Source organism: Notolepis coatsorum, assembly GCF_963971535.1.
Source record: "Notolepis coatsorum genome assembly, chromosome: 16".
NCBI lineage: Eukaryota > Metazoa > Chordata > Actinopteri > Aulopiformes > Paralepididae > Notolepis > Notolepis coatsorum.
Window position 1 is genome coordinate 26367959 of NC_140180.1, and position 19772 is coordinate 26387730.

The window sequence follows — 19772 nt, forward strand, 5'->3', positions numbered from 1 at the left end:
AGAGGATAAAACATTATATGAACTATTAATCCTTGGTATCAAACGGAATAATGGATGTATTCAAGGGGGGGAAGAACGAGTAAGAGCATGTATGTGTTTTATAGTGGATTTCTACTGTAAAGGTTTGTATGTCATGTCAAAAAAATAAAAATAAAATTGTTCAAAAAAAAAATGTAACTACTTTGCTGCAATTTCATTAATTTAGTGGTTCAAAAACATCCACAGCAACTGTGACAATTTATTGGCACCTACTAGTACAGTTAGCACATTTTAATTTCCCATAGCCACGAATCATACTGGGCTCATGAATTTGTTTACATTTGAAAGCTTTTGATCAGTGGTGCGTTGGTGATTTCATACCTGGTTGCACTGTGTTTTAATGACGCCATGCGCGCTCCCGGGCGTGTGCGCGAGCGCATAAATGTTCCCTCGCGTGTGCACAGAATAAAGACAATGCCTAATTGCCTCTAGGAATGGAATGTAACACATTTCATTTGCAAGTTGTGTGGATGTATCTGAGGACGTATTTGAACACACCTGACGACCTGAGCTATTGTTATGCAAAGTAGGCACTATTTTGCAATGTCTGTGGGAACCCTGAAATAATCAACGAGTAAAACACCTACAAGTTGATTATTCTGCTTATACCATGGTAATTTGCCAACAATATAAAATAAAAGTATTCAGAATCTTTTGGTGAAAATGTTGTACTTGCCATTGGTGTGTTTTCCTTCCCGGTCATTAGTTTATCAAGTTGATAAGTCAGCTGTACTCACCGCAGTTGATAACGAGTAAGCTGTGCTCTTTAATGTTGCTATGGTTACAGGTTGGGTAGCGGATGAATTTAGAATGGTGATTAAACTTGAGCCAAACTACATGTGCATTAAACGGTTTTAATGCACACCTGCCGGCCAATCAGACTATGGTATAAAACTGTTACCACAAATCAAATTATACATCTTAAGCTGAAAAAATATATATTAATGACATTAACATTCCATAATAAGCTATTTAATATAAGATATTCCTTTATTGATCCCCTTGGGGAAATTCAGGCATAGCAGCATGGGGGGGGTACAGGTAGTATAAAACATGTTACAGGTGACATAATTATAGTACAGTGGAGAAGTAAAAGTATATACCGTAATTTTCGGACTATAGGGCGCACCTGAATATAAGCCGCAGCAGCTAAATTGAATGATGTGTACATATATAAGCCGCACTGGACTATAAGCCGCAGGTGTTTTAATGTTTAATTACCATATGTAAGGGTTCGTGCACAGAGGGGATTGTCGGGAAAGAGATGGCTGTTTGAGGAAGCTCCCATTTATTAACATTTTTGTTTAAACGGTAACGGTAGCTAGGTACTAACGCTAGCTCACAGAACGATAGCCATGCTAGTTAGCCAGCCAGGTACCAACGCCAGCTCACAGAACGATAGCCACGCTAGTTAGCGCCAGCCAGGTACCAACACTAGCTCACAGAACGATAGCCACGCTAGTTAGCCAGCCAGGTACTAACGCCAGCTCACAGAATGATAGCCACGCTAGTTAGCCAGCCAGGTACTAACGCCAGCTCACAGAACGATAGCCACGCTAGTTAGCCAGCCAGGTACCAACGCCAGCTCACAGAACGATAGCCACGCTAGTTAGCCAGCCAGGTACCAATGCCAGCTCACAGAACGATAGCCACGCTAGTTAGCCAGCCAGGTACCAACGCCAGCTCACAGAACGATAGCCACGCTAGTTAGCCAGCCAGGTACCAATGCCAGCTCACAGAACGATAGCCACGCTAGTTAGCCAGCCAGGTACCAACGCCAGCTCACAGAACGATAGCCACGCTAGTTAGCCAGCCAGGTACCAACACCAGCTCACAGAACGATAGCCACGCTAGTTAGCCAGCCAGGTACCAATGCCAGCTCACAGAACGATAGCCACGCTAGTTAGTCAGCCAGGTACCAACGCCAGCTCACAGAACGATAGTCATGCTAGTTAGCCAGCGCCAGCCAGGTACCAACGCCAGCTCACAGAACGATAGCCAGTTAGCCAGCACCTGCGAAATCGAATGCCAAACTGATGATATCAGGAGCCATCAATAGCTAGATAACATTAGACAACGCCTCATGCATTAATAAACTAAAGTGAATAGTTTGTTGACTGGGTCATTTTGTTTAATGCTTCAGTTATGTTGAAAGAGGAGCTCTGAGCTGCTCTGTTTTTTTTTTTTTTTTTTTTTTTAAGTTTCAGGAAAATATATAGATTCATTTACTGGAATATTCTGGAATACACAAAAACAAATTTTTTGGCCTATTTATGAATCGTTTTCAAATAAACGCTAGATTATCGATAGTATATGTGTACTTATGCACGCTAGAGAAGCGGGCTGAAAAATATATTCTCATTTCCTGATCAGCGCGCGCACACACACACACACATGGGGCAAACGCTGATATATAGGTGAAAACGGATCCGATTACCCCAAGACTGGTCAAATAAATTGCTTACCTCAGATCAGATGTTCTCCAAAAAGATTATTCCAATTTCTGATCGTCATTCCAAATATCGATCGCGTTTATTGATTCAGCGCTGGGTACTGTAAATATGTATTCCACGTTGTTTTGCGGCTCGGCGATCACTTCGGTCTCTTCAGATGGCTTGACGGAAAAGTAAAATGAGGAAACTGGACTTCCCCCCCATCAGTCTAATCCAATCGGGTGCAGTACCACAGGGAGAGACGATAGGGGGCGGTATTGTCCCAATGGAGCTCAGAGAGTCTGCAGCACTAGCGTGAGGCTCGAATGATGAAATATGAATTCAAATCGCTAATAAAAGAAAATACGACAAACAAACGCTATATAGCGTTGGTGGCATTCAACTGGCGGCATGAACTAACGACAAAACGTGTCCGTGGCACTCAAAGTGTTAAGAGTCAGATATGTAGATTGCACAGTATGGAATTACTGAAAAAAATATATATTGTTATATCTAAGAGTTTTTTCATATTCAATCATCTCCAAACCCTCTCTCTCTGTCTTTCCAGCCTGCTGACTTGAAGAAGAGAATAGAGTCTCTGATCGACCGGGACTATATGGAACGTGACAAGGAGAACCCTAACCAGTACAACTATGTGGCTTAGAAAGAGAGTGAGTGAGTGAGTGATGGAGAAAAAGAGAGAAAGAGAGGGAGGCAAGTGGTCCAGTCAGACTGAAGGCTTCTCCGATAGCTCTTCAACCCTTTGCTCCAGTGGATGTTACCATTACCCTCTTCAACCCTGCGACCGACAAGTGAATGGATACTGTTCCACCGGACTTTGTTAGGGGTCTTGTGATCCTGTGGACTGCATGCCCATTAAAGAGAATATTGTTCATGTTTCTCAGTGCCACATGGAGAGAATTGGACTACTTTGGACAAAAAAAAGAAGACAAACCAATGTTGTTGTTCAGTTTGCTCTTTTTCTATGGAGAGGAGAAAAAATATTTATTTTCAAATTTAGATTCTTCTTTTCCCATTGTTTGTTTGTGGCATTCTGCTCCTTGGTATTAAGTCACTTTTTTTTGTGTTCAGTTCACTATGTAGCCCAAGAAAACGCTCACACCTAACGTTGCTCTGACTGTTCCACACGTTGGAGAATAATAAGAAAAGAAAAAAACAATACAATTAAATGCTTGTTTCTTCAATCAGTGTCAAATGTGAGACCATTGGATTAACATTCATAATAGGATTTGATGTTTGGGTGGTTTCAATGTCAAATGTGTGCATCTGCAACTGAGTTGTACAATCCTCAAGGCTATGTAGCAAACTGGCATAGCTGTGTCTACACTACTTATGATCATGATGAATAAGCAATCTGTGGGATGTAGTACAATTAGGCCATTTTGCCAGATTGACAGTATGTGCCAAAAAGAGAGCACTTCCTTTTGTTATAGGATTTGTTAATGCTGCTAAACAAAATTTAATTGTACATGTATATGAAGTCAGTTTTTCCTTTCCTTTTTACCCTGATTGTGTTTTTTTGTACATACAATATGCAACAGTGACATTTTAAGTACCACATTTGACAAGCACCTGCCTTTTTTGTTCTTGTTAACCCTAGAAAGTACAGTATCTACTAAAAGCACAACGACTTCAGTCCCTGTTTTCCCCTTCAAGTTCTGAGATATATCACTATAACGTCAGTTGCATTATATTCATTGTCAAGTCTCTGTGGGGCTTGCAGGCCTTGCTGTGGGTTGGATTGGAGTCGATGATGTCTCAACAGATGACTCTGTTGATTGAGAAATCATGCTTGACTAGAGTTTATGCCCAGTGTCTGTATGAGTCTTTTAGGTTTACTGCTTCAGATTAAAATAACTGTCTGTGTTTACATTTGTTATCTTTTTATCTTGTTTCTAAATGCCATACGTATTTTGTTATTGGTTCAAACGTCCCACTATATTGAGCTGCCAGCACGTTGCTTCTCTGAATGAATGAAAACTTTATATAACAGATTGCAGAATGGGTACAGTACAGTACGGCTCAATACACACAATTGTTAAGGGGATGCAGACCAGAGAAAGACGTTTGTCTTGTTTACATCAGGGTCCCCCTTTTTCAATTCATAGTGACATTTATGACATACACAACATACATGACATGACATTTATGGCATAGGGACATACAGGTATATAGTACTGTTACATTTGTGACATATATGATATGCAAATATAGTACTGTTACCCATAGATCCTGACAGAGAGTATACATATGATGGGGAGGAGACTGTACATTGAATTAACATTGTCCCTTTTTTTCTAGTGTCTGATCTTATTATTCTCTTCGATTTACATAACCCGCTTTGTTGACATGCTATGTATGGCTGTGGGGAAACATGAGTTCCACGCCTCTTCCTGACACTCACTGAGCAGCTTTGAGGTGCATCAGTCACATGACTTCCATTTCCTGCTGCTGCAGCGAGCGCTAGTGGTTCAGGTCCAGCCGAACACGGGTTGAGAGAGAGACACAGACAGAGTGCACGCCGTCGTCGTCTCCCGGTGGATTCTTATTTTTGGCGACTACACTTTGAACTATCGAGCTATGATGTTCCGCTGTGCTTTTTTCCTTTTGTTCCTGACAATTGGACTTGGTATGTACTCAACCCAACGATAACTAGTGTCTGTAGCTAACTTATATAGCTACGTTTGTTGTGCTTTGTTAAACGTTAGCCCGACATGTTTACCGGGTATAAGTGACGTGATGAAACTTCAGTTGTGGGACAGTTGAGGCCTCCTCACACAGGGGCCTGTCTATGTGCTGACATCATGTAACTCTGTTGTAGCGTTAGTTAATTATTTAGAAAGGCTTAACGTTATTATTATATGGTTCAATAACGTTAAGCTGGTGAAACGTCTCGTCAGTGGTGTAATGATTTCTACATGTAAGTTGTAACCGATGTCGAAAGCATTGCTTCACTACTAACCCCTAGCTTTGCAAGTTGACTACCGTTAGAAACAGGGTTATATAATATTTATCCAGGCAGTAGTCCAGACATTAGCGTTGGCTAACGGTAGCGCTCTTGTTATTTGCTACGTCAGATCGGGTTAGCATCGCGGAGCTAACTAGCCGCTAATCCGCCACAGCAGCTGCGAGCCAAGTGACGTTAACGTCATTCCAACCAGGAGCTCGTGCGTTATGCCAACAACCACTTAGCGTTTGATCTAGCCCCCTTTCGTGACTGTGGTGCACCGAGTGAATCCAGTCACTTGCTCCTCAATAGGAAACCAACGTATGTTGACCCTGAAGGACTGGTTCTGCCCGAACCGTTCGTTAAACAAGTATCACAGAGAAGTTCCAAAGGTACTCACAGTTGCACGAGGGTTTCGGACAGAGATACGGGATGGTTTGAAAGCTCGTCGTTGCTAATAAACCTTTTAAATATATTTTTATAAACTGGTCAACACTGCATTATTTCCGGCGTTGGGTGCATGATGCGCATGCGCTGTGAGGCAGCCAACGCCGGAAATAATGCCGTTTTGAGCAGTGTTGACTAGTTTATAAAATATATTGTAAAATGTTTAGTAGCAACGCCGAGCTTTCAAAACCATCCCGTATTTTTGTCCGAAACCCTCGTGCAACTGTGAGTACATTTGGAACGTCTCTGTGATACTTGTATAACGAACGGTTCGGCCAGAACCAGTCCTTCAGGGTCAACATACGTTGGTTTGCTATTGAGGAGCAACTGACTGTGGATTCACTCGGTGCATCACAGTCACGGGGCTAACGTTGACGTTAGCTTATACACGTCCCACATACGCTTGTTATTCTTGGCTAATTAGCCTCGGGTTTCTGGCAACGAAGCTGAGATTTGCTAAATTAACGTTAGGCGGTAATAAAAACCACTGTTTTCGATAAATGATCGTTGTGACGCCACTGACGATCATTCTCGAAATGCTGTTGACGTTACCTAACATAACTATGCTTTGGCACATCATCAGCAGTATCACGTGACTTACGTTATGGCAACGTGACGTACTGTATCCCAAGTCTTAACAACAGCTAATATGCTTGTACAATTTTTTCTTCATGATATGTATCAATAATACATGTATGTAAAGTTAGCAGCTAGCTATAATGCCTGCCACCGAATCTTGGGCCACTCATCTGTTCAACACCGTGTCTAATCTCATCTGTCACTATTTGTCTGTCGTTTTATGGTGTATCTGCCATGTAATGTTAGACGAGTTTAAAGGGGCACTTCACATCACATAATCTCACATTTCGCAAGGCTCTAAACTGTTTTGAACACAATCAATTAGTTTGACAGTTATTTAATTAATGAGTTTGAATATGGCATCATCATCATCAGAGGACACTGTACCCTTGTGTTGTGTAAATGAAATGATAGACAATAAAGATATGGATTGCAATAGGGGTTGCTATATTTCCCATCTACATAATTTAATTGAGCTGTAATTAACACAATGATTCTGTGTCCTCTGACGACATCACTGGTGTCCATATTCAAGCACATGACCTCAACAACTGTCATCAAATTAAATGAATGTGAACCTTGGAATATGTGTGAGATTATGTGCAAAATAAATCACAGTTGTCACATCAGTGAAGTTCCCCTTTTAAAGGTAGAATATGTAATGTCATCAAACGGCAAACTGGGGAAAAGAGCCCTTTGCACTTTGTTTTGTTTGGTTCTGTTCTGATGTTTAGGTTGGAGTTTAGTAAGTTATTATACTGTGAATAACTCCTCTCCAGACCTCTCTTGGCAGAGCCTTCGGTGTGGTCAGCAATAGCAACCCCTCCCCTATACCCATTCAAATCCAATTCACTCATCAGACCAAAACAAAACATATTTATTAAGTGCAATTCCAAGTTTGCCTCTTTTGCCCAGAGGTCACTGTTTGATGGCATTAGAGTCTATCTTTAAGCTTGATGAAAACATAGACTGACTCTGGTCTGGTGTAACTGAGCCAGCCTTTGCCCTTGGTGTTTAACTACATCTCCTTAAACCAGGCGTTCCCAAACTTTTTCAGCTCGAGACCCAAAAGAGAAATTTGGTGTTTCCCCGGGACCCAAACTTACAAAAATACATCATGAATTGCCATAACATACATTTATAGGGTGGCCGGGTAGTGCAGCGGACTAAGCGTCTGTCTACCACCACAGAGACGGTGGGATCGAATCCAGCTGTGGTGCTTCTGGGTTGGCCGACCGTCCATACTAACACAATTGGCAGTGTTAGCGGGTGGGAAACCCGACGAGGGTGGGTCCTGGTCGTTGTAAACAGCGACTCCTACAGTTTGGTCGGGGCGCCTGCACAGCAAGGGAAGGATCTAGGAGAGGTAGTGTGACCTTCCACACGTTACACTCTCCCATTGAGAGTCCGCGCTGCCAGGTGAAAAGAAACGGTGGGCTGGGTACACATGTGTCCGAGGAAGCATGCGATAGTCTCCGCCCTCCCGTACCGACGGTAGGGGGTAGAGTGAGCAATGACCAGGAAGGGGATTGGGAATTGGCATGACAACTAACATTGGGATGGGAGAAAAAACGGAAAAAGAAGGGGGGAAAAGATAATAAAAAAAAACATGCATTTATAAACTACTGATAAAGAACACAACAAACCATGAATATGAAATGTATATATTTAATTATAAAAGGACATCACAGCAATAATCAGAGTAATGTTAAGTTGCTCACCACCTCATAACATATGTACATACAATTTTGTAACACTTTTAAAAACAAACATGTTCTACTCTCCTTTCTATTTTTCACCCCTTTTTCAACGCTCCATTTCTTACCCCCTCCCTCCGTCCCTCAACCTTAAACCCCAACATTGAGCAACATTCTGATTAATTTGTACTGACTTATTTAAAAATTCTACTGACCTGACATGCTAGAAGGGGTATAATATTTAATCTATGGCACAATGAAATCTAATGAGAGGTATGTGGCTGGTTGAAGTTTTCAACCAGCAGATCTATTCTGGGCTTGGTTTTTGAAAGTGCTATTATGAGGTCATGCTGAGCATTTAGTCTGTTTCTGTATTTGTTTTTCAGGTATGCTAGAGTAGAAAACCCAGATTCACATAAGTATGTGGTGCCAAACTGAATCAACACATCTACAGCTTAAAAAAAAAAAAAAATTGTAAAAACAAAAAATATATATATTTATTTTAATTGGCGACCCAATAAAAACGGGTCCGCGACCCAGAGTTTGGGAACCACTGCCTTAAACCAATTTCCCTTGTGGCGTTGGGAGAGTAAGGATTTTGCACATTGACCCCAGATTTGTGGCATGAGTTGTTAAAATATTTTTGTCGTTTACAGCAAGGTAATTGTCCCATCCTCTGTTTTCTAGAATGGCTGAGTGTTATGGCCCTAAACTGAACAGTTTACAATTTGGAGAGGATATCCACAAGAGCCTGATATGGGCTTGTTAAGCACTTTTGATTTTTCAAAGCTCTTGATTTTCAAATGACTTAAATTATTAGTGTTAATTTAAGTAATATCTTAACTTAAATTATATATTTTCTGAATCCCTGATTAATTTGATTACAGCAAAGAACAATGACGTACAACAGTGATGAGATCACAATCATGCTACCAACGCTGGTAGCCATTATGACTCAGGAAGATTTTATGGAGCATCAGTAGTAATGATTCCCTACACAATGTGGATCTAACTTATTTTGTTACGGAAAGAGAATGGTATTTGAAGTATTGTTAAATCAGATATGCAGTGATAAGAGCTTCATTTTTTACAGAAATAGTCAACTTGACCTGCCTTGCGTTAATGAGAATTGGGGGTTAAAAAATGCATTAAAACATTTAAATAATGTAAAATCTTAATTGAATAAATTACTGAATCATGAAGAACATTTATTTATCTAATTGATAATAGCAGTCTTATCTAAAATCATGATTATTATGGCACTGAAATAGTCCCTCTGAATATTGTGATATTTAGCCTATTTTTCTCCATATTATCAGCCAGGCAGGCCTACATACAAGCTATGGAGAGAAGAGGGGCCTCAATAGGAAAGGCTCACAATAATAACAATGAGGACGTTCTGAGCCACCTTAACACTTTCAGAGCCCTTGCTTAACCTTGATTTACCGGTTGAATGCCCACCATCCACTTCAATGTTAGCGTTAGAAACGCCTAATCTATGTTTTAAATTATGGCTATGTGTCTAATCTGCCCGTCGCTTATCAATGACTAATTTTCCAGTCAACATTGTCGAAGCGGATTGTTTTTTTTATCTGTCCATTTTCGTTTTATAGCATTTTGAAAAGCCCTCGTTTTCAAGGAAAATATAAAGATTCCATGATAAAAGACGTTTACTGGAATATTCTAGAATACACAAATGTTGTCATTTTTCGGCCTATTTATCAATCGTTTTCAAATAAACGCTAGATTATCGATAGTATATGTGTACGTAGGGGTGGGCGATATGACGATATTAAATAAATATCGGGTACAGTTCATAAATGATACACTTTTTAAACGTATCGCGGACATCGTGATGTTTCTCACAATCCCTCACATCAGTTTATAAGCCGCCGCGGTTGATATGACTTACTTTGGCGCAGCGCTTGCCTTTACTCTCTCCGTTTCTCGTCTTTCCCTCTCAAAGAAAAAAAAATGCACACACTCGCCCCAACTTACACGCACGCCCACGCGCGCACACACACACACACCCAGAGACGGAGAGGCGGCGCCACAGGTTTGTTTTGAGGAGACAGCCGGGGATACGAGAGTGAGAGAAGTGGAGAGAGCTTCGCGAGTTTAAACGTTAGCCCTACGTGTTTTATTCAGAAACGTCAATGGAATATGGAGGCGCCGATGTGGATGAACTGGTAGTAGCCTCGCGTTCTAACGGTTAGCATTGCAGCTAGCGTAATTGAGCTAATAAGGCACTGGATTAATACAGTAGCTTGATAGCTAGCGTCGAAATCCTCTGTCACGTTGAAGATGACGTCACGGCGCCCCAGCTACACTGACGGGGGGGGGGGGGGGGTACCGTCTTTATATCTATGGGGGGTACTACCGAGCCGAGTAGGTACTGTGCAGATCGTGGAAAAGCGGCATAAGAGAATACTTCATAATGTTTCATGCATTTAAAAAGTAAATATATATATTAGTGCTGTCAGGTGATTAAAAAAATGTATTTAATTAATTACAGGATTTGTAATTAATTAATCTAATTAATCACATTTTAATCTCATAACCATTTTATGCCTGATATTCTATAATCATATTTCAAATTGCATGTGTCCGGGTGGCAGAATTCAGTACTTGTAGGAGCCAAAGCTATATTTAGGTTATTGTATTATATAATTGTCATAATAGAACATTCTAGAACATTTGTGATGTCACAGTATGATGTCATGGTCGAACATTCTAGAACATTTGTGATGATGTCATAGCCGAACATTGAACATTCTAGAACATTTGTGGTGATGTCATAGCCGAACATTCTAGAACATCGAACATTCTAGAACATTTGTGGTGATGTCATGACCGAACATTCTAGAACATTTCTATACAGTATATTCAGCAATTCTCTCAGCCAGGTCAGTGTCAGGTCTGGTCAATTTTAGCATGGTCACCATGGTGTTATTCACAGTCAAAGATACAATTTCTTGGGGAGCTCCAGTAGCTCACCGCGTACCTCGAACGCTATTTCGGCGTCGGGGACAACCGTGCGCGTCACGGATCTGGGGTACACGAGTTCGACTCCCGGACTCGCCGTATTTTCTCAGTGTCTTTCCCCCCATCTATACCCCATTCAACCTGTATCTGTCGGTCATACTTGACCAGAAAAAGCGATAAACGCGAAAAGAACCAGCTGACTGGTCGAAGTTAAAAAAAAAAAAAAAAAAGATAAAATTTATTTTTATTGATATTCTCATTTGGTTCATTACTATTTACTCAACCCTAGTAACAGACACACTGGGAATACATTCCCTGAGATCCATAGATGGCCCTAGAATCAGATACAATACCAAGAACATGCAAATGCAGGGACTATTTTAATCGTCATGTTGGCGTGACTGTATGCTTCAAAGGTTTAAATCGGGGGCGCCCCCCAGTGGCGAACCACATAGCGCGCTCAGTTGCGGCACGGCCGACCCGGGTTCGACTCCCAAACCCGTCGTTATTTGCCGAATGTCTTCCCCCACTCTGTCTCCCATTCCTCCTCTGTCTCTCTCTACTGGACTGCCCAGTAGAAATAAAGCGATAAAACGCCAACAAATAAATCTTTAAAAAGGGCTAAATCAAGCATTTTTAAGGGCTTTAGAGGAAATGTCAAAATATCGTGATGTACATCGTGTATCGTAACATAGCCAAAAAATATCGTAATATCATTTAGAGGCCGTATCGCCCAGCCCTATGTGTACGTATGCACGCTGAAAAATCGATTCTCTGATTTCCTCATCAGCGATCGCGCACACACACACACACACAGGGCAAACGCTGAGATCTCAGCGAATACAACTCTGATTATCCCAAGACTGGTAAAATAGATTCCTTACCTCAGATCAGATGTTTTCCAAAAAGGTCATTCCAATTCCTGATCGCCATTCCAAATATCGATCACGCTTATTGATTGAGTATTGGCTACTGTGAATATATATTCCAGGCTGATTCCCGTCCCGCGATGACTTCCATGTTGAGCAGACGGCTTGCCAGCTCAAGGAGCCAGCTGGCTCCGCCTCTACATATCGACTGACCTGCAGTTACACAGGAATAGACGATAGGGGGCGCTTTTTTACATTCTGAGCTGCTGTACCAACGGGAGACTCGGTTGATGAAATATGAAATCGGATCGCTAATAAACAAATAAAACGTTATTTGTCGTCGTGGGCACTCAGTGGGGGGCCCAGGGTTTCCGTTAGAAAAAATTGTTGCCGGTCTCCGTGACCTGCAAGATTTCAATCTACCGGACAAATGAGATTAATTCCGGTCATAGTTTATTGAGCTTTAAAACAATTGAATAAAGAATGTCATCCTCAAGGCATGTAGATTTATAATATTATTACTTAAAACTATAGGCTACTTTTGCGTATACAGTCATTAATATATTCCAAATAAAATAAGTCCCTCGATACTCCGTGCTGCTGCTGACTTGAAATAAAATAGACCGCGTATGTGGGCAGTCGGTCCGACACTAAACAGCAGTCTGTTATAATCACATTTTTATGAGCTAACGAATTCCGTTATATTGGACATTTGTATTAATTATATCAAGCGAAGAACTGAGAAATTTTGCAGATAGACTGCAACATTATCGTGGGTTTGCGTGATGTATATCTCCACCTCCGAGTCCCAACGACTTGGTGCTGGTCATAATGTCCGGTGAAAACAACTCCCTCCAAGCACAACTTGACCACCCGAACCGTACCAAAACAGGCCAAAATTAAATAGCCCATGCGACGAACGATTCATTACATTCGTTTCATCGTTGCTCCACCAAGCAGCCGGTCCAACAATGAAAGCTGTTATCAGCGCGAGCCGGTCGCAGTTAGTTTGCAAGAAGCATCCAGCTGCAGACCCGCAGAGCAGCTTTCCAGGTCTGGGGACCGCACTGTGCCAGCAAAGCTGGTGGGTTCTGTGGGTCTGCAGCTGCATACCTTCCGCAAATCCAGCAGCAAGCTCTCGCTGAGCGAAGCAACGACAACAAACGCAATGATTGTTTCGTTCATCGCATAGGCCACCCAACTCCAGCCCATCCAAATACAATTCAAATAATCAAACTGTGCCCAGAGGGAACTATTTTCACCGGACACTATGACCGGAGAGATTAAATATGTCGGACTTCAACAGATTTTGCCGGTCAAAAACCGGTAATTACCGGCTAACGGAAACGCTGGGGGGGCCTAATAAAACGAGATTTGTCGTCATTGGCACTGAAAGTGTTAATGCAAAGGTGAAGATTAGCCTAATTTAAATGCTAAGTTAGCGCAAGACAACATATTGTTTGTCGAAAACGACACACATATTATAACTAGGGCTGTCAGTTTATCGTGTTAATTAGATTAATTAATTACACAGCAAATTATCGCGTTATGAAAATTAACTCAATTAATTACAAAAAAAAAAAAATTGATCTCATTCATTCCATAAGAACGTAGAATACACATTTACAGAATTTTTTTTTATATGGTCCATTTGCATGTTCTTGGCATCTGATTCTAGGGACATCTATGGATCTCAGGGAATGTATTCCCAGTGTCAGAAATACTGTGTCTGTTACTAGGCTTGAGTAAATTGTAATGAACCAAATGAGAATATCAACAAAAAAACCTGAAAAATCTAAGCAAATTCATAGATGGAAGATGATTAAACAGAAGGTTTTGTAGATACAGTACTGAATTCTGCCATCCGGACACATGCAATTTGAAATATGATTATAGAATATAGAATATCAGGCATAAAGACTTCCGGTTACGCTACAACATGTAGCACACGCATTTTGCAATTGCTCCGCTCCCACTAACGCTAATTTCGTTTAAAAACATTATTTGGACAGTAAAGAAAGAGAATAGACCACATCGTATGTATTGTTAAGACCCTCTACTAACCATATCAAAAGACAATATGGTTAAAGGTGGAAAGAAGGCAGAGAAAATAACTACGGCAACTCCAACGGCGCAGGACGTAAAAATACGAGATAGACGCGTCCGAACCGTCGCTGGTTCTGAGCCGACGGCGACAAGCTCCGAGGAGGAGAAGGAAGAGGACAACGTACCGGGATCATCGATTACGGTCCCCGAAAGAGAGTCAATAGAGACCAACATAAAAGAAGGTACAGATTCAAGCTCCGTGAGAGGGAGAGCAGCCAGATTTATGGATTCCAACGTCACTGCATCTATCTACCATTTGCCGTCAACTGAAGTAAGCAGAAATCCACCCGATTTCAACACATTGTCTAACCTGATGGTAGAACAGTCTAACATGATGAAAGAACAGTTAGAACAGTCTAACCAGATGAAAGAACAGATGGTAGAACAGTCTAACCTGATGAAAGAACAGATGGTAGAACAGTCTAACCTGATGAAAGAACAGATTACACACATCAAGGCGCTCGAGGCAAACGTCGAGGCTAAATTCGATCGCATCGAGGCTAAATTCGATCACATCGATGAGAAATTAGAAGAAGTCAAGAAAGCGTTCGATGCACAGTCAGAGCGAATCACGACAGTGGAGACTTCGGTGACAGAAAACACAAAAGCAGTCAAGGCGAACGAAGGTATCATGACAGTGATGGGAGAAGAGATGGAAAAAGTTAAAGATGAATACCGGAGGGAAATAAAACTGCTTAAAAACGAAGTGATGGAGAGGCAACTAGAAACCCATCGTTACCACAGGCGGAATAACATCCGCATTGTGGGGCTTGATGAATCAGTGAACTGCGATGACATCAACTTTCCAAACAAGTTATCAACGATTTTGAATAACTCCGACCCAAACAAAGTGCCAGAAGTGGAACAAGTTTACAGAATTGGTTCCCAGGGGCAAAATATCAACGGGCCGAGAGTCATCATTGTCACTCTGCGGAAGACTACAACAAGGGATGAAATCATCAAATATGCTCGCAACCAACGTGGGAAGCTGAAGTATGGTGATAAACCAATATTTATCTACGAAGATTTGAGCAGAGAGGCCATCATCCGACGTCAACCATACAAAGTTGTGATGCAAAAGCTGTACACAGCCGGCCACAAGCCAAGGCTAGCATATCCGGCGCTGTTATCATACTTGGACAATAACGGCCGCAGGTCAGGTCCATTTACACCCTCTGATGCTGAGGATTTCCTGATTCAAAATGTAGCAAATAACCCAAAGCATGACGGAAATGCCGGATTCAGTTAAGCCTCTCTCTAAATATATACCAGTGTAGGAATGACTTTATTGTGTTCATCAATGAGGTCATTCCACCAGTGTTGGAATAACATTGCTGTGTTCATCAAAGTAGCAAACGATATGCAAGTCGTCTATAACAATGTTTATTGTGTATAATACGATTCATAATACATTATAATTTCAGTCTCTGGTCTCTGAGGGGACAAATAAATAAATATCAATGCAAAAAGATCTATCTGGAATATTCTGGGTTTATCGCTCAAATGCCCTGGGTCTCTTAGATCATTCTGGAATGTAAAATAGTCTAGGCACTAGTATATTCTACAACCTTCTAGAATATAAGGCACCATGACAACGAAGTAAAATAGTCTAGGCACTAGTATATTCTACAACCTTCTAGAATATAAGGCACCATGACAACGAAGCATACAACTCTAACAATAACATTCGGTGTGCATACACATAGCATATATAAATTAAATGAAGTGCAATCAGCCCTTAATAATACTTTAAAATTATCCACACATAAACGTATGGGCACAGCAAGGTTACTCTAACAATTTAAGTAATCACTCCATTAAAGGCACATTGAAGCGCTAAAAGGCGCTGCTTTTCTATCTTATCTAATCAGTTAAATCGGTTCTAGTGGCTTCTCCACGTTGATAATTATTTATCTCTTATTCATTATCTATATCTTTCCATTGATTTTTATTTTATCAAATTTTTTCTTCTCATCACCCTATATTTTTTAAATATAATTTAACTTACATTGTTCTTTTCCAATGTTCTTCACATTAAGGTGTCAATATTACTATATATTTTTTAAATATATTGTAACTTACATTATTCTTTTCCAATGTTCTTCACATTAAGTGTCAATACTGATCTACAATCTTTTCCTTTTTTTTTTTTCCCTCACACGTTGGTGGAGGGTTCAAAGGAATATGTCGATAAAGGTTTATTCTCTTTTTATTTTATTTTTTATTTTTATCTTTAGTTATTTATCACAATACTTCATTACAGTAAGGGAAGGTGCAAGACCAAAAGCGACATTCTATTGCAATAGAATGGAAATGTTAGATCCTATGGCAATGAGCATAGGAAAATTAGGATTACAATGCTCAGGTTGGGCAATCCGGTGGACCATGGGAGAAAGTCAATCGCGGAGGATGTGTTCTTGGAACACAGGCATGTTCGACTTTCTGGGAGAGGGGAAAATAGGGGATTTTTATTTGTATATATATATGTTTTTAAGCTCAGCTCTCAACGGGACCTCATTAATTGGATGTGCATCTATTGTAGCTTCATACTCCAGAAACATTACCAAAAACTACACGAAAACATGCATAGACTATGGCTAGTTTGAATATAATGGTATGGAACACCGGTGGGATAAACAAACAACACAAGCGCAAAAGCGTGCTTACACTGATGAAAAAAGAACATGTGGACGTGGCACTATTAAGCGAAACGCACATTTTAGAGGGAGACATAAATACGTTAGCGGATAACATATACCATAATATTGGTCACTCTTCTTTTGCTACGAGAACTAGAGGGGTAGCCATAGTCGTCAGACGCAAATTAAATATCGAATTGAAAGGGGTATGGTCGGATGCTGAGGGGCGCATAACTATAGCTAGGATTATACACAATAACAGGAAAATTGCATTGGCAGCGGTATATGCCCCGAATTTGTACGAAGTGGGTTTCTTCACTTCACTAACAGGAGAAATGTTAAACCATCCCGAGTACTCATACATAATAGGTGCGGATTTTAATGCCATTTGGAACCAAAGGATGGACAAAACTTACCTTTCCTTCTCCAGCGAACAAAAGAATTCATCTAAAGCATTAAAAGATTGGTCGAAATCAACAGGAGTAACTGATTTATGGCGTTCACTTAACCCCATGACCCGCAAGTACTCCTGTCGTTCGGCGAGACACAACACACTATCCAGAATTGATTACGTCTTTGCATCCCCGAGAATATTTGATAAATACGAAGTGGAAATGACACCCAATGCGCTATCAGATCACTGCTACTTAATCCTGAAAGCAACATTTGGTACATTATCTACCCGGGCCCCAAGATGGCGTTTTAATTCGATGCTGCTTAACAAAAAGGAATTCATTACACAAATTAAAGAAGCTCTCACAGTATTCCTACAAGTTAATGCTAACTCGGTGCAAGATCCCAGAATATTATGGATGTCGGTAAAGAGTATGATCAAGGATTTCTCGGATAGATTTACCTCCATATTGCGCAAAAATCAAAACATAAAACTGTCTGAAAAGGAAACGCTTTACTCAACGCTTTTTAATTCTTTAAAATACAACAACTCTACTAGACTAGATAACCAAGTTAACATTCTAAAGACCGAGATCAAAGCAATGTACAGACAAAAATCGGAATTGCAAATACGCAGCACTAGACAACAGCAGTACTTCCAAGGTTCTAAACCTAGTCACCTATTAGCCATGCGACTAAGAATTAATGCAAAATTTGCAGATATAACTGCCATTAGGAAACAACAAGCTCTAGTAACAGAACCCAAAATAATAAACGATACATTCAAAGAATTCTACTCCGATTTATATAACTCAGAAACGACCTTTGATCAAGACAAATTAGACACATATCTTAATCAAATTACTCTCCCTAAACTTACAGATGAAGACGCTAAACGGTTAGAAGTACCGATCACATTAGAAGAACTCAAGAAGGCCATATCCGGAATGAAAAACGGCAAAGCTCCGGGAATTGACGGTATCCCATCAGAAATGTACATTTCTTGCTGGGACATATTTGGACCCTTATTACTAAATATGATCTTATACTCAGTCAAAGAGGGAAGCTTCATCGAACACCAAAATACCGCACTCATTTCAGTTCTTCACAAAAAAGACAAAGACCCCACTGAATGCGGTAGTTACCGTCCTTTAAGCCTCCTCGGAACCGATGTCAAACTGTACTCTAAGATATTAGCCATCAGATTGCAAAAGCATATGACGTCTTTAGTTCATACGGACCAAACAGGCTTCATAAAAGGTCGCCTGATCAATGATAACATAAGGCGAATACTGCACGTACTAGATACAGACAAAGAGGACATCACACCTAAGGCGATACTATCCCTGGATGCTATGAAAGCATTTGACAGGTTGGAATGGTCGTTTCTATGGGCAGTATTGGAAAGGATGGGGTTAGGAAAAGGTTTCATTGATATGATTAAAGTACTATACAAGGACCCATCGGCCATGATTACAACAGGCACAATCATCTCCAAAATCTTTCCGGTATCACGCTCTGCCAGACAGGGTTGCCCTCTTAGTCCCGGACTATTCAATTTATCATTAGAGCCTTTAGCACAATATATAAGACAATCCCAATCCATAGAACCAATCGTAATCAAGGGCACACAACAAAAAATTAGTTTATATGCGGACGACGTAATATTGTTCATGCAAAACCCCAACACCACATTGCCTCATCTGCTCAAGTTGATTGAGAACTTTGGTGATTTATCGGGATTTAAGATAAATTGGCCGAAGTCGGCTTTCCTTCCACTTAACACCCCTGCAAAAAAAGATATAACCCTCCCAGGTGCGATACCGATGGTAAAACATTTCAGATGCTTGGGAGTGGAAATATTCCCCACCATAAGACAAACGGTGAAGCACAATTACACAAAAATACAGAACAAAATCAAGGACGACCTGGACAGGTGGGCAAAACTTAAAAACTCAGTACAGGCAAGGGTATCAATAGTTAAGATGGATGTATTACCAAGAATCAATTTCTTCAGCTCAATGCTTCCGTTACCTCCTCCAGAGGGCTACTGGAAAAGATTACAAACCTCCACATACAAATTTATTTGGAATAACAAACCACCTCGCATAAAAAGATCCACCGCACAGAGAAGTAAAGCAGACGGTGGCATGGCAGTCCCAGATTTTTTACAATATTTTAATGCCTTCACATTAAGACCATTGAAGAAGATATGGTTTGACCCCGAGGCTTTGGTATCTTGGAGAAATTTAGAAGAAAACATAGTAGCCCCACAGAGATTGAAAGACATAGCATACACTAAACTTTCAATCAAGCATTGTGAGCGAGAATTTGGCCCAATAATAACCCATGCAATCAGGACATGGCGGGAAACTCAAAGGAAATTTCCTAACAATCAAGTATGGCATAATCACACTCCCATATTCAATAACAATGCTCTCTTAATGGGAAAACGACCTATAAGATTCCCTGTATGGGAAGAAAGAGGCATACACTCATTAGGGGATATTTTTAATAACAAGGGCCTCTGTAGTTATGTCGAAATATGCATAAAGTTTAACCTCACCGAGTCCACATGGCTTTTTTACATACAGTTAAAACTTTGTATGAGATCCCAC

The 19772-nt window shown here is 40.6% G+C and overlaps 2 protein-coding genes across 3 annotated transcripts in view; both read left to right on the forward strand.

The window, feature by feature from the left end:
• The window catches only part of cul4b (cullin 4B), a 53241-nt gene extending 48915 nt beyond the window's left edge, over nucleotides 1-4326 (forward strand). The window contains exon 20 of the mRNA XM_084332464.1: nucleotides 3040-4326. Coding sequence (XP_084188590.1) covers nucleotides 3040-3135 — 96 coding nt within the window. The 3' untranslated portion in view covers nucleotides 3136-4326. The remainder of the gene's footprint in view (nucleotides 1-3039) is intronic.
• Nucleotides 4327-4951: 625 nt separating this feature from the next.
• lamp2 (lysosomal-associated membrane protein 2) overlaps nucleotides 4952-19772 on the forward strand; it is a 31370-nt gene continuing 16549 nt past the window's right edge. For both annotated transcript variants that reach the window (XM_084332480.1, XM_084332481.1), the window contains exon 1: nucleotides 4952-5121. In XM_084332480.1, the coding sequence (XP_084188606.1) occupies nucleotides 5073-5121 (49 nt within the window). In that variant the 5' untranslated portion in view covers nucleotides 4952-5072. The remainder of the gene's footprint in view (nucleotides 5122-19772) is intronic.